The sequence below is a fragment of the Hyperolius riggenbachi genome, chromosome 1 (genome assembly GCF_040937935.1).
Source record: "Hyperolius riggenbachi isolate aHypRig1 chromosome 1, aHypRig1.pri, whole genome shotgun sequence".
Classification (NCBI taxonomy): Eukaryota; Metazoa; Chordata; class Amphibia; order Anura; family Hyperoliidae; genus Hyperolius; species Hyperolius riggenbachi.
Window position 1 is genome coordinate 180,666,435 of NC_090646.1, and position 13,620 is coordinate 180,680,054.

General features: G+C 43.5%; 1 protein-coding gene across 1 annotated transcript in view; it reads left to right on the top strand.

The window, feature by feature from the left end:
* Positions 1-13,620, top strand: part of DCHS2 (dachsous cadherin-related 2) — a 343,764-nt gene that overhangs the window by 203,028 nt on the left and 127,116 nt on the right. The window contains exon 2 of the mRNA XM_068277038.1: positions 7,761-7,952. Within this exon, the coding sequence (XP_068133139.1) occupies positions 7,761-7,952 (192 nt within the window). The remainder of the gene's footprint in view (positions 1-7,760; positions 7,953-13,620) is intronic.

Here is a 13,620-nt window from a genome sequence, read left to right on the forward strand (position 1 = left end):
GGCTACATATACTGGGGGCCACTATACACCTGGCTACATATACTGGGGGCCACTATACACCTGGCTACATATACTGGGGGCCACTATACACCTGGCTACATATACTGGGGGCCACTATACACCTGGCTACATATACTGGGGGCCACTAAACACCTGGCTACATATACTGGGGGCCACTAAACACCTGGCTACATATACTGGGTGGCCACTAAACACCTGGCTACATATACTGGGGGGCACTAAACACCTGGCTACATATACTGGGGGGCACTAAACACCTGGCTACATATACTGGGGGCCACTATACACCTGGCTAAATATACTGGGGGCCACTATACACCTGGCTACATATACTGGGGGCCACTATACACCTGGCTACATATACTGGGGGCCACTATACGCCTGGCTACATATACTGGGGGCCACTATACGCCTGGCTACATATACTGGGGGCCACTAAACACCTGGCTACATATACTGGGGGCAACTATACACCTGGCTACATATAGTGGGCACATATACCCCTGGCTACATATACTGGGCACATATACACCTGGCTACATATACTGGGGACACCCATACACCTGGCTACATACACTGCGGACACCTACACACCTGGCTATACTGGGGACACCTATACACCTGGCTATACTGGGGGCACCTATACACCTGGCTATACTGGGGACACCTGAACACCTGGTTAGATATACTGGGGACACCTGGCTATACTGGGGACACCTATAGACCTGGCTACCTATTCTGGGGACATCTATACACTTGGCCACCTATTCTGGGAATATCTTTACACCTGACCACCTATTCTAAGGACATCTATACACCTGGCTACCTATTCTGGTGACATCTCTACATCTGGCCACCTATTCTGGGGACAACTATACACATAGCTACCTATACTAGGGACACATATAGACCTGGCTAGCTATACTGGGGGTACCTATTTTGGGAGAACTGCTGTCAGATCTGTATTTTTGGGGAACCGCTGATGCCAGATTACGTGTATTTTGGGGAACCGCTGCCAGATTGTGTATGTTGGGGACCACTACTGTCAGATTACATGTATTTTGGGTGTTACATGTATTTTGGGTGATCCACTACCAGGTTTCACGTATTTGGGGGAACTGCTTCCAGATTATGTGTATGTTGGGGAACTGCTGCTGCCAGATTGTCTATTTTGGGGGAACCACTGCCATATTATCTGTATTTTGGAGGAACCTCTGCCAGATTGTGTATTTTTGGTGAAATGCTGTCAGATTACATCTACTTTTTGGGGATACTCTACGACAGAGCTCAAACTTCCCCTGGCAGACCTTTTATACCACTGCTAAGGCCATGTATATTTGGCCCCACCCATGACCACGCCCACGCTATGCTTAACCGTTTTTAGGGTGAGTCCACTAACTTCTTTTTCCAGGACTAGACCCCTGGTACAGTATATATCTTAAGACATTTTTAGGTTGAATTATGTTGATCCTCCAGTAAGTATGAGCAATATTTGGCAAAAAGATGATGTTAGCATATTTGAGCACTTCTGCATATTCATAGGGTAAAAGTAGCCACGCTCTGTGAGCCATGCTTGGGATGACGTTCACTGTATGTGATGGATATCTGTGAGGAATATGTTTTACTAAATAGTTTCCACTGCATGGCTGTTATTAATAAGAGGCTCCCCTCAGTTCAGTGAAAAACTGAAATGACAGTAGTAGTTCAGAGGGATTTGATATCTGCTCTTCTTATTTAATAGATACGTTAAGTAAAGTTCTGTTACTTACATAATTTGGTCAATCTATAGCTAGCATCAGTTAATGAAAATAGTACTCTTTACTCTAGTGGATTGCTGTTGATAATTTCCAGAGCAAGCCTCAGCGTCAGCATAGCAATAGGTGAAACCTTTTTGAGATGTCCCCTCTTTAGACCTGACCGGTTTCAGTTCCATGCTGTCATCAGCGATCTGTGATGATGGCATAGAGCCGAAACCAGTCAGAACTAGAGAGTGGGCATCTCAAAAAGGTGCTTCCGTCCCACAGATTTATTTAGGTGATGTGACAGACTATTTATCCAAACAGCGGCATGCAGCCAAACATAATTCAGGTGCAACAACTATGTAATACCATATCGTGGCTTATGTGTCCAGTAGCAGGAGGTGGGTTGTAGGCACTAGGGTGGTGGAGCGACGGCCGTTTCACGTCGGTATGACACTTGGTCACGCTGCGTACCACTGAAGTTGTTGTGATGAACTACTTTGTTCCTTCTATTTGATGTGGAGCACACATCCAAGTTTTACTCTCTATTTTTACAGTATGGTGCTGCAAGTTCACGGAAAATATGAACACCTGTGTATTTTGCAAGGCGTAAGGACAAGTTTGATAGGAAGTGCCATACAGAGCTACTCTCTTCTTGATTTAGAAAAATCTCCAGAGCAAGCCTTAGATCACAGTTCTGTCCTTGAGGAAGATATTTGTAGAGATCTCCTGCAGATGCAGACACACAGTGCTCAAACACACCAACTAGGTGACCGTCACCACATATTACTGAAACAGTGTTAGTGTCAAAACCAGTACGCTTGTGCTACTTTTTGTACACGTGTTGCTCTGGAGATTGGCCTATTCTATTTGTGAACTAGGATACCGTGGCTGCAGCAGTGCTTATGCATGTTCATTGGAAGCCCTTGTACCTGACTTTTTACCTGTTGATAAGATTGCACACAATGCATCCTGACTACTTCCGTTTATCCCCCCAGTGTTAGTAGTAGGCCTGAGCCCCAGCTGCTCCCTGGGGCAGGGTCATAGTTATACTTTTTTTGTCCTTAAAGAGGAACTGTAGTGAACTGTAATGAAAATAACATGAATAAAAGTGTTTATTGTTTACAATATTCATTTATCGATTATTTAGTCAGTATTTGCCCATTGCAAAATCTTTCTTCTCCCTGATTTACATTCTGAAATGTTTCACTGGTCTTTAGTTTTGCCAGGTGATCTGTACAGTGGCGTAGCTATGGAGCTATGGGAGTTTTACATTGCCCCCCCTTCCCCAGGCACTCTATACGTAACACTTGATACAGCGCAACAAAACCCGCCAAGGTCATCCACAGTATTAGATGTGCAAGAAGGGAATGGGGAACAGCTTGCTAATGATTACTACTATTCAAAGCATCTATAGAAGTGATTATTACCACCACAGGACCAATAGACAGCTAATACTTTGGATTAGGAAGGGCCCCATGGGGCCCCTCAGGCCCAAGGGCTCTGATGTGGCTGCTACCTCTGCCATCCCTATTGCTACTCCACTGGATCTGTACAGAATGTTTATTACTGAGAGCTCTATGCACAGAGAAAGATACTGCTTACTTGGCAGTTGGAAAAAGTTGTAACTTCCCACAATGCAATAAAGCTCACAGACAGCAAACTGTCAGGACCTTGGTCATGACAAAACACTGTGGGAGGAGTTTCACCACAATATCAGCCACACAGAACCCCCAATGATCTATTGATCTATTCAAGAAAAGGTAATGATTTCTCATGGGAAAGGTGGTATCAGCAGCCCTCCTCTTCCATGTAAAGCACCTCCCATCGTCCACATGCAGCAGCCCTCCTCTTCCACATGCAGCAGCCTCCTCTTCCACATGCAGCAGCCCTCCTCTTCCACATGCAGCAGGCTCCTCTTCCACATGCAGCAGGCTCCTCTTCCACATGCAGCAGCCGTCCTCTTCCACATGCAGCAGCCCTCCTCTTCCACATGCAGCAGCCCTCCTCTTCCACATACAGCAGCCCTCCTCTTCCACATGCAGCAGCCCTCCTCTTCTACATGCAGCAGCCCTCCTCTTCCACATACAGCAGCTCTTCTCTTTCACATGCAGAATCCTCCCCAGTAGGGATGCTCATACGGATTCCCCGGAAATGCAATTTCCGAAATTCCGATCGGAAATTGCATTTCCGCATCGGAATGCGGAAATCGGTAATGCAAGTGCCGTAGGCGGATTTCCGCCGGAAATCGCGGAAATTTCCGCCGGAAATCGCGGAAATTCCACCCGAATTCAACATCGATTTTCTCAAAAACTATAAGGTCTTTTTTAAAACTTTTTTTGCATCTTGTTCATAAGATTTAGTTTAATAAACCCTGAAAATATGGTGTGTCTAGGACTTAAGGGGGCTTTGCTATTAACCGCTAAAATCGGCAGATTTTTTCTGTAATGTAAAATGCAGAAAATCTGCATCTGCCTGTTTTCTGCATTTTACATTACAGTAAAAATCCGCCGACTTTAGCGGTTAATAGCAAACCCCCCTTAAGTCCTAGACACACCAAATTTTCATGGTTTATTAAACTGAATCTTGTGAACAAGATGCAAAAAAACGTTTTCAAAAAGACCTTATAGTTTTTGAGAAAAGTGATGCTAAATTCGGGCGGAATTTCCATGATTTCCGGCGGAAATTCCGCATTGGAATGCGGAAATTGGTAGCGGAAAGCGGAATCGGTAATTGGCACATTAAGGAATGCGGATTTACCGCGGAATCGGAAATTGGCATTCCGACCATCCCTACTCCCCAGCAGCCTCCTCTGCCACATGCAGCAGGCTCCTCTTCCACATGCAGCAGCCCTCCTCTTCCACATGCAGCATCCTCCTCTTCCACATGCAGCACCCTCCTCTTCCACATGCAGCAGCCCTCCTCTTCCACATGCAGCACCCTCCTCTTCCACATGCAGCAGCCCTCCTCTTCCACATGCAGCAGCCTCCTCTTCCACATGCAGCAGCCTCCTCTTCCACATGCAGCACCCTCCTCTTCCACATGCAGCAGACTCCTCTTCCACATGCAGCAGCCCTCCTCTTCCACATGCAGCAGCCTCCTCTTCCACATGCAGCAGCCCTCCTCTTCCACATGCAGCAGCCCTCCTCTTCCACATACAGCAGCTCTCCTCTTTCACATGCAGAATCCTCCCCAGCAGCCTCCTCTGCCACATGCAGCAGGCTCCTCTTCTACATGCAGCAGCCTCCTCTTCCACATGCAGCAGGCTCCTCTTCCACATGCAGCAAACCTCCCGTGCCACATGCAGCAGACCTCCACTTCCATGTGCAGCACCTCTCTGCATAGGTTACATGAGCATAGCACATTTTCTCTTGCACTGGCAGCAGCCTCCTCTTCTACATGTAGCATCCTCCTCTTCCACATGCAGCAGCCTCCTCTTCCACATGCCGCAGCCTCCTCTTCCACATGCAGCATCCTTCCCAGCAGCCTCCTCTTCCACATGCAGCAGCCTCCTCTTCCACATGCAGCATCCTCCCCAGCAGCCTCCTCTTCCACATGCAGCAGGCTCCTCTTCCACATGCAGCAGGCTCCTCTTCCACATGCAGCAGGCTCCTCTTCCACATGCAGCAGACCTCCTCTGCCACATGCAGCAGACCTCCACTTCCATGTGCAGCACCTCTCTGCATAGGTTACATGAGTGGAAGCATCATGGCCGGTGTTTGGTACCCGGAAGTCAAAAGAAATGCTGGGAATTACCTGAGGTCACGAACTCGGGTTTTCTTTAAATTCATACACATCTACTAAACAGGTATCATTCTCACAGGTGACAGGTGTGTAGAGGCGCTCAGAGCAAGATGAGGGCAGAGGGAGGAGTCCCTATTAGTATATATTTCACCCGCTGCTGTTTGTAAGCCTGAGGTTCCCAAATACCTCAGGTAGAAAGTAAAATGGAATTACATATGGAAATATAGGTATCATTCTCACAGCACAAACTTCAATACTGCATGTTAGCAACAGTTTTAATATAGGCACTAGTACTAGCACATCTGACAAAAAAACTACTGAGTAGATAGAAAAAGTTTTAAATGCAAGCGAAGAAACTATGTCTAATCCCCACTGCAAATTATGTCCTTGTGCTTTTGGCGTGTTAATATTAAGTATTATATAATATTTTTGTTAAGTTCTCTGATTTCTCAAAATTAGTTTCTATCCTCCTTACAAGTTAAAGCTACTGAGTTTCATTCCAGAACATTGCTATAAGCATTGCTGTTGGGAAATCTCACAAGCTTTAATCATTAAATAATACCTTATATCCCCAGGAGAGTGATTCTGCTGTATTACCTCACACACCTCTTTTTAAATCTGTCTCTGTTGAAGCAATTTGGTGGAAAGAACAGTCAAGCTAACAGATTTCTTTTTTGAAAGAAATACTTGTGTTGCCATTATTGAACTTATGTAGGCAGGTCCTACTGGCCTGCCTGGTATATTACTGATTTTCATGTTCTTATTTTGCATATTCACTACTTTGTGAATTAAGTTCTCTAGCTTTAGGTCTACCCTCGGTGAGGGAGTGACTTCAATAGTCAAACAATACTGTGTGTGTTTTTGTAATAGGCTATAGCTTCTAATCATCCTACATCAGGTTCACGTACATCATACAATATTTTAACATTTTTCTTCAATTCAGACTGGTTCCACACTTAAAGTGTGCGTTGCAGTGTGATGCCCTGCTCCCCCTGTATTGCACCGTAACGCAAAAAAACACAAACATATAATCCTGCAGCAGAGTACACCGTAAGGGTCTTATGCATAGTGCTGCCCCCTCCCCTCGCCCAGTTAAAGGGGCACTATGGCAAAAAATTGTAAATTTAAAATATGTGCAAACATAAACAAATAAGAAGTACATTTTTTCCAGAGTAAAATGAGCCATAAATAACTTTTCGCTTATGTTGCTGTCACTTACAGTAGGTAGTAGAAATCTAACAGAAGCAACAGGTTTTGGACTAGTCCATCTCTTCATGGGGGTTTCTCAGGGTTTTCTTTATTTTTAAAAGCACTTAGTGAATAGCAGTCGCTCTGTCCAACTGCCAAAAAAACTGTGTAGAGAGCAGGGAAGCTGGCCAGCATCATTGTTTAAATCATTTTTAGGGAATATCTTTATAAAGAATAAAAGCCTTGCTGAGAATCCCGTATGAAGACATGAACTAGTCCAAAACCTGTCACGTCTGTCAGATTTCTTCTACTTACTGTAAGTGACAGCATTATAGGAGAAAAGTAATTTATGGCTCATTTTACTGTGGAAATAATGTAGTTCATATTTGTCTATGTTTTCACATATTTTAAAATTTAAAATTTTTCGCCATAGTGCTCCTTTAAGTACTCCCTGCTAGATAGGAAGTACGTCACTGGGATTCCCAGGAATCCCCGTCATATTCCCGTCATTCCACGTATGCATGCCGCAATGCCGCCACCAACCTTTTTAATATGCGTTGCCCATTGACTTACATTACTTCCGCTGCCGCTGCGTCAATGCAGAAGTCTGGCTGTAACATGCTGTTGTCACTGCGTCGGGCGAGTGGCAGACCGGACACTTCCGGCGCACTCCAACAAGCGGCAATAAGTGTGCAAGGCTCCACAGCCTTGCAGTGCCTTAGCGGCCCCTTGCGGCAACGGAGAGGAACGCGACCCAGGAATCCTAAGAATACATTTTTCTGTTTGATTGTAACATTTTAAAAATCTCAATCTCACCAATGTAACACACACCTGTTTTCACACACGTGTTAATTTTTCCCTCAGTTATGAAAAAAATATTGAAAACATAATTGACAATCGGGGAATACATTGTGATATACTGTATGAAAGAAAATGATTGTGAACATGCTTTATTACATACAGTATAAATATATTGTCATGAACCCTTAACGCATACTGTACTATTTATCCCTTTGTTGTGCTGTGTGATGTATTCTACATTTATAAGGCGTTTGTGTATCTTTGCAGGTGAAAGCAACTGATTCTGACTCGGGTTCTTTTGGTCAAGTCCACTACTCTCTGTATGACAGAGCTCACAGCTCAAAGGAATCTCAGAAGTTTGCCATTGATCGGGATTCAGGACATATTTGTGTGTCACAAGATATCGACAGGGAAGCTGATCCCGGGACGTATGATCTTCTTGTGAAGGCAGAAGATGAGGTATGCTTTTATATTATTATTTACTATGTATGTATCTGTATTTATTCTATTCAATGTCATGACTGTACAGTGTCTTGTATTTCTTATGTATATTTGTTCCCCATTATTTGTTTGTACTATGTACAGCGCTACGGAAGATGTTGGCGCTATATAAATAAAAAAAAAAATAATAATAATAATAATAATGAGTGGAAAAACTATACACATGTCCCCCACATATGATTCATCGATCTATCCTAGGGAAACTTTCAGGCTCAATGAGTCATATTATATCTATCTGTGTTGCTTTAAAATAAAGTTTAACAAATAGATGGGGGAAAACATTAATTAACCACCTGAGTTACTGAGCAAGATGCTGTGTGTGGAGCTGTCTTCAGCACCACTCACTACTGCTCGGCTCAGTGTTTTGTTTTGTTTTTTACTTTTTAATTATAATATGGAAAAAAAATCAAGACACATTCCTCCCATTCACCCAAATCTTTTTAACCGCTTTTTATCTTGCAGAGTGGTATGGCCAATATTTCTGAGCCAGGCTGTGTAGGGCATACATTTGAAAAAGTTGCGAGCTAATTTAGGTGCAAGTTAAATAACGATATTACTAGCAATATCAATGAATAACAATTTAGGTGCAACGTTAAATAACAAAAATGATAACAAAAATGGTAAATAACAATTTAATTATGGTATTGCACTATCCGTAAATTTACCGATAATGTTGGACCTAACTATAACCTAACCTCTCCCTACTCTCACACAGAACCCTTCCCTGGTGGTGCCTATCCTTAAAACCACCCTGTTGGTGCCAAGGGTGAGCAGAAACTATGCCAGTGAGAATCTACGCGTCGTAGTTCGCATCTATGCATCGTAGTTCGTAGTTGAAGTTTCAAAACTACACTTACACATTTACGCATAGGGAAGTACCGCTATGCGTAGTTTACGCCCGATACGTGTAGTTAACATGTGTATTGCAATGTAAACTACGAATGCGGTAATTGTGTCTATTTTTCCGTGTACGGATCAAATTTTTGCTTACTCATGTCCAGAAAAACTATTTTTATTCCACATAAGGGCATACGCGTCAGCATACACTACGCTTCGCACTACGTGTAATTGCGTATTTTAATGCGAAGTCTACAAAAATGCATACAAAGCGAATATTTGATTTCGAAGCTGTAGTTTGGCGAAGCGTAATTGCGGAAAACTATGCGTAGTTCCAGCGTAGTGAAGTTGGCTGACTACGACCATCCCTGGTGGTGCCTAACCCTAAGTCCCCCCTGGTGGTGCCTAACCCAAAAACTACCCTGGTGGTGACTAAACCTAGGTCCCCCCTGGTGGTGCCTAACCCTAAAACCACTCTGGTGGTGCCTAACCCTAAGACCCCCCTTAGTGGAGCCTAAACATAAGACCCACCTGGTGGTGCTTAACCCTAAGACCCCCCTGGTGGTGCCTAACCCTAAGACCAGGGCCAGATTTAAGCCAAGGCCACCGAGGCCATGGCCTAGGGCACCACAGAAGCAAGGGCACCAAAGCAGCAGGCTAAACTGCTGCAGCATTTGCAAGCTTGCAAATGCTGCAATGCAGGGAGATCAGGCTAGCACTGCTAGCTGATTGTGCAGCAGCCACTTTAACTCTCTTTGCACGTATGCATTGTGGCACTGGCCAGTGGCTATGGACTTGGGCAGCATTGGAGATAGAAAGGAAGAGGAAGCTTCTGCACTGGAGACAAGTGGAGAAATTAATTGATGGCTGCTGTGGTGTGAAGGTGAGCAGATTACCTATACTGATTGGGGGGTGGGAAAAGGAGGGATTAAGGGAGTCATTTGGCTACCTATATTGGAGGAAAAGGGGGGGGGGTGATTTGGCTACCTATACTGGGGGAAGTCATCAGGCTATCTATACTAGAGGGAAGGGGTCATCTGACTATCTATACTGGAGGGAAGGGTCATCTCGCTACCTATACTGAAGGGGGGGAGCTGGTGACAGTGGCCTTGGGCGGTAAAGAGTACAAATTCGGCCCTGCCTAAGACCCCTCTAGTGGTTTCTTACCTTAACACACCCTAATCCACGCTAACAATAATATGATACATTTCAACTTAATTGAAGCCGCTCGCTTAATAACGTAACGCCTTTCTATATTACGATAAATAACAATTGCACCCACATATATCGATAAATAACAATTGCACCAATTTTTGACCACAACTTTTTCAACTGCTCTTTGTGTAGGGCTCCGCCATTTGATCCATACCAGCCTGCATGATCCATGAAAAAGAAGGGGGCTCTGTAGAAGAGGGGTGGAAATCCTTTTCTTTTTTCCTGCAAAACTCCTGTCCATGTCAGTTATAATGGGTTCATACTCCCTGAACACAAGGTGAGGGTAGCTACACCCATTCATATGGCGGTAAGTCTTGGGAGGTCTTAGGGTGAGACGGACCTCTAAGCTCCCTTTTATACTAAGGGGACCCCTAGATGCCCCCTTTAAGGTAAATAGATACACCCTAACAACTTAAAGAAAGGGTTTGCGAAAGGAAAAAACTTTTTTTTTTAAATCTATGTTTTTCCTTTCCTGTTCTGCATATTTCTATCTTGCGAAATCATCTCCATCTGTACATGTCTATAATTTTCATCTGTATACATCTTTCTTTGCCTACAATGTCTTTTCTTCTAGACTTTCGTCCTTTTTTTTTCTTCTGCATTCTTTCTTCTCCACTCTCCACGGCAACTGCACCCTCGTAGGACCCACAACATAGTGGCACCACTGCTGAGTACCCATTGCTCCCCAAATACTGCCTCTAACTGCTATAGCAGTGCCAACATTGTTAGGATCAACTGCCATAACGTTGCTCTTTGCTGCTCTGCCACACTACTGTAGGCTGGGTTGACACATAAAAGGTGTCCAGTTCTCTCCTGTTATTATCAGATTTGTAGGAGTTTTCTGTGGCTTGGTTCACACATAAATCTGTACATTTCCAGTCCAGTCCTGTTCTGTCAATTTTCTATGTGTTTCTATGGGCATGTTCATACATAAAAGGTGTACAGTTGCAGTCACATTAAAATCTCTTTTTGACCATTGATCTACTGATTAGACCAATAAGAATCCTCCTTGGTGAAGATTCACATTGCTCAGTTAAAGCACCAATGGGTTGATTAAAAAATCCTTATGCTAGTACTCCTAGTCCCTATACAGTACCGTTACAGCAATACACACCTGGAAAAAGCATCTCTGAATTTACCACCAGGGTTTTCTAATGGACAGTGGACACTACATTTACTAATGGAAGTCTTCCTTTTTAAAGAGAACAAGAGAGGAATAATTAAAAGTTATTTATACATACCTGGGGCTTCCAGCAGCTGCAGAAACCCTAATCGCTCCCACGCTGCGGTCCTCAGCTTCCTCCGTTCGCCGGTGGGGGTCCCGTCACTTCAGCCTGAATGGCCAGTCGATCGTAGCTGAAGTGCGCTCCTTGCGTACCTCTCCAGCGGCTGCTGGAGAGATACGCAAACAGTGCACTTCACTGGCGTAGGCTGGCCATGCCCCCTGGAAGGACGGGACCCGCACCGGCGAACAGAGGAAGCTGAGGACCGTGGCGTGGGAGCGATTAGGGTTTCTGCAGCTGCGGGAAGCCCCAGGTATGTATAAATAACTATTAATTATTCCTCTCTGGTTTCCTTTAAGGAAAGAAATGTATGATCCAGCAAATATATATTTTTTTCAGTAGTTGTTATAAGGCCCTTGGAGGGGTCTTCCTAATGAAGCAATAGCCGAATCTCAGAGCAGATGCAGAAGGCTATTGGAGGTGTCTAAGACCAAGCCTCTGTTCTGAACAGAACAAGGTCTTTCTGCCTCAGATCTGGAGGTATCTGGAAAATGCAAGTTATATCTATACCCTTGGTAGAGCCAGGTGATGTGTAGGCATCCGGTAGGAAGGATGCTATTGTAAACATGATTTCCACCGTTTTCTGCTCATTCCTGGGCAGTGACTGGGTGGTGGGATAGACCAGGAAGTTATTAGATAGCCTGCCAGACTTTCTCATGAACATTGCTGTTGTGATCAAAATCTGTGATAAACTTGAACAGCAATACTAAAGTACCCTATTTCTCCTAGAGGAGAATGTATGGACAAACACATGAATGGTTTGTAGTAGTGATGTAGCAAACATCAAATTTTGCATACGTGAATTTACCACAAACGTTCGTGAACCGGCTGTTTGCGATAGGCTTTATATGGTAGACTTAAATGGCAGGCGAACGGCCGCCGACTTTAGCGGTTAATAGCAAAGCCCCCGTACATGCTAGAAACTCCACATTTTCAGGGTATGTTAAGGAGGACAGTGAGAACAAGAGAAAAAAAAATCAAAAAGACATTACAATTAGAGGAAAAAAAGCCTATATTTAAATGCGGTAAAATGACAGATAATGTATCTGCATGTATATAAATTTATTTGTGTATATATATATATATATATATATATATATATATATATATATATATATATATATATATATATATATATATATGTTCAGAGTGTGGGAAATGAAATAAAAAGTGACGTGGGGTCCCCCCTCCCGAACCTCTTTAACCCCTTGTCCCCCATGCAGGCTGGGGAAGCCAGAATGCTGAGACCCAGCCACATGGGGCTTTGCACCCTGAGCTGTACCAGTCCGCATGGTCCATGGTATGGGGGGACTCCAGAGGAGAGGGGTGGCCAATCCTCCCCCTCTCTCCTGGAGCCCTTGTCTAATCCAAGTAAAATCTTTCATCACCATCATTTACATTCCTAAATTTTTCACAGGTAGCAAGATCTTTACTACTGGCAGGTGCATTACGGTGCAATGTTTGTTTGATGTGTGTTCCAAAATGAGCAGAAACAACACCTAGTTTCCCAGAGTGCACTGGGGCTGACATCATAGCCTAGGCTAAGCATCACTGGGAGGGTGGAGTTACATACCGATATATAGATATAGGAAGTGCTTCAGATGCTGAAACCAGGATACTTAACATAAAATTGGATATCCTGAATAATGTACTACATTCTACTATATGTCTATAAGGTGCCTCTTTAATTTATGCGCATCGGTTTCTTCATCTATGGTTCTGTAGCAATAAAAGTGTAAAATAGGGTTTTATTGACCTTTAACAAAATATATTAAATCTATAGGTAAAATGTAAAACAACACTTTGATTTGAAATCCAGACCTGTATTATGTCTGTAGCTGTTTCATGTATAACATTCAGATATAAGGCTAGCAGCACTATTATTTGTGTACTTTTCGCATGTCACGCATGCAGCTCCCCAGAATAGAACAAGTGAAAATGTGTTTATTTTAGCACACGCGTTCATATTTTCCCTAATCATGACTCCAATTCTTTAGTTGGTAGTATGGTTGCCATTCAAGCGGTATGATGGTAAAAACATCTCATTGTAAATCTGTTTGCCAGGTTTCACACACACATTCAGGGTTGGCTTCACAAAAGCACAATGTAAAAGCAACCTAAGGCAAAATCTAGAGCTTCATTTGATGTAATGGAACAAGTCAAATAAGGAGATTAGAAATCATAAAACATGTTTCATATATATTTCAAGATTCCACTTGAAGCAATGGAATATGTAATGATAAAAGTAAATACAGATAGCAGTAAACAGAGTTTGGGAAAATGAATAGCCC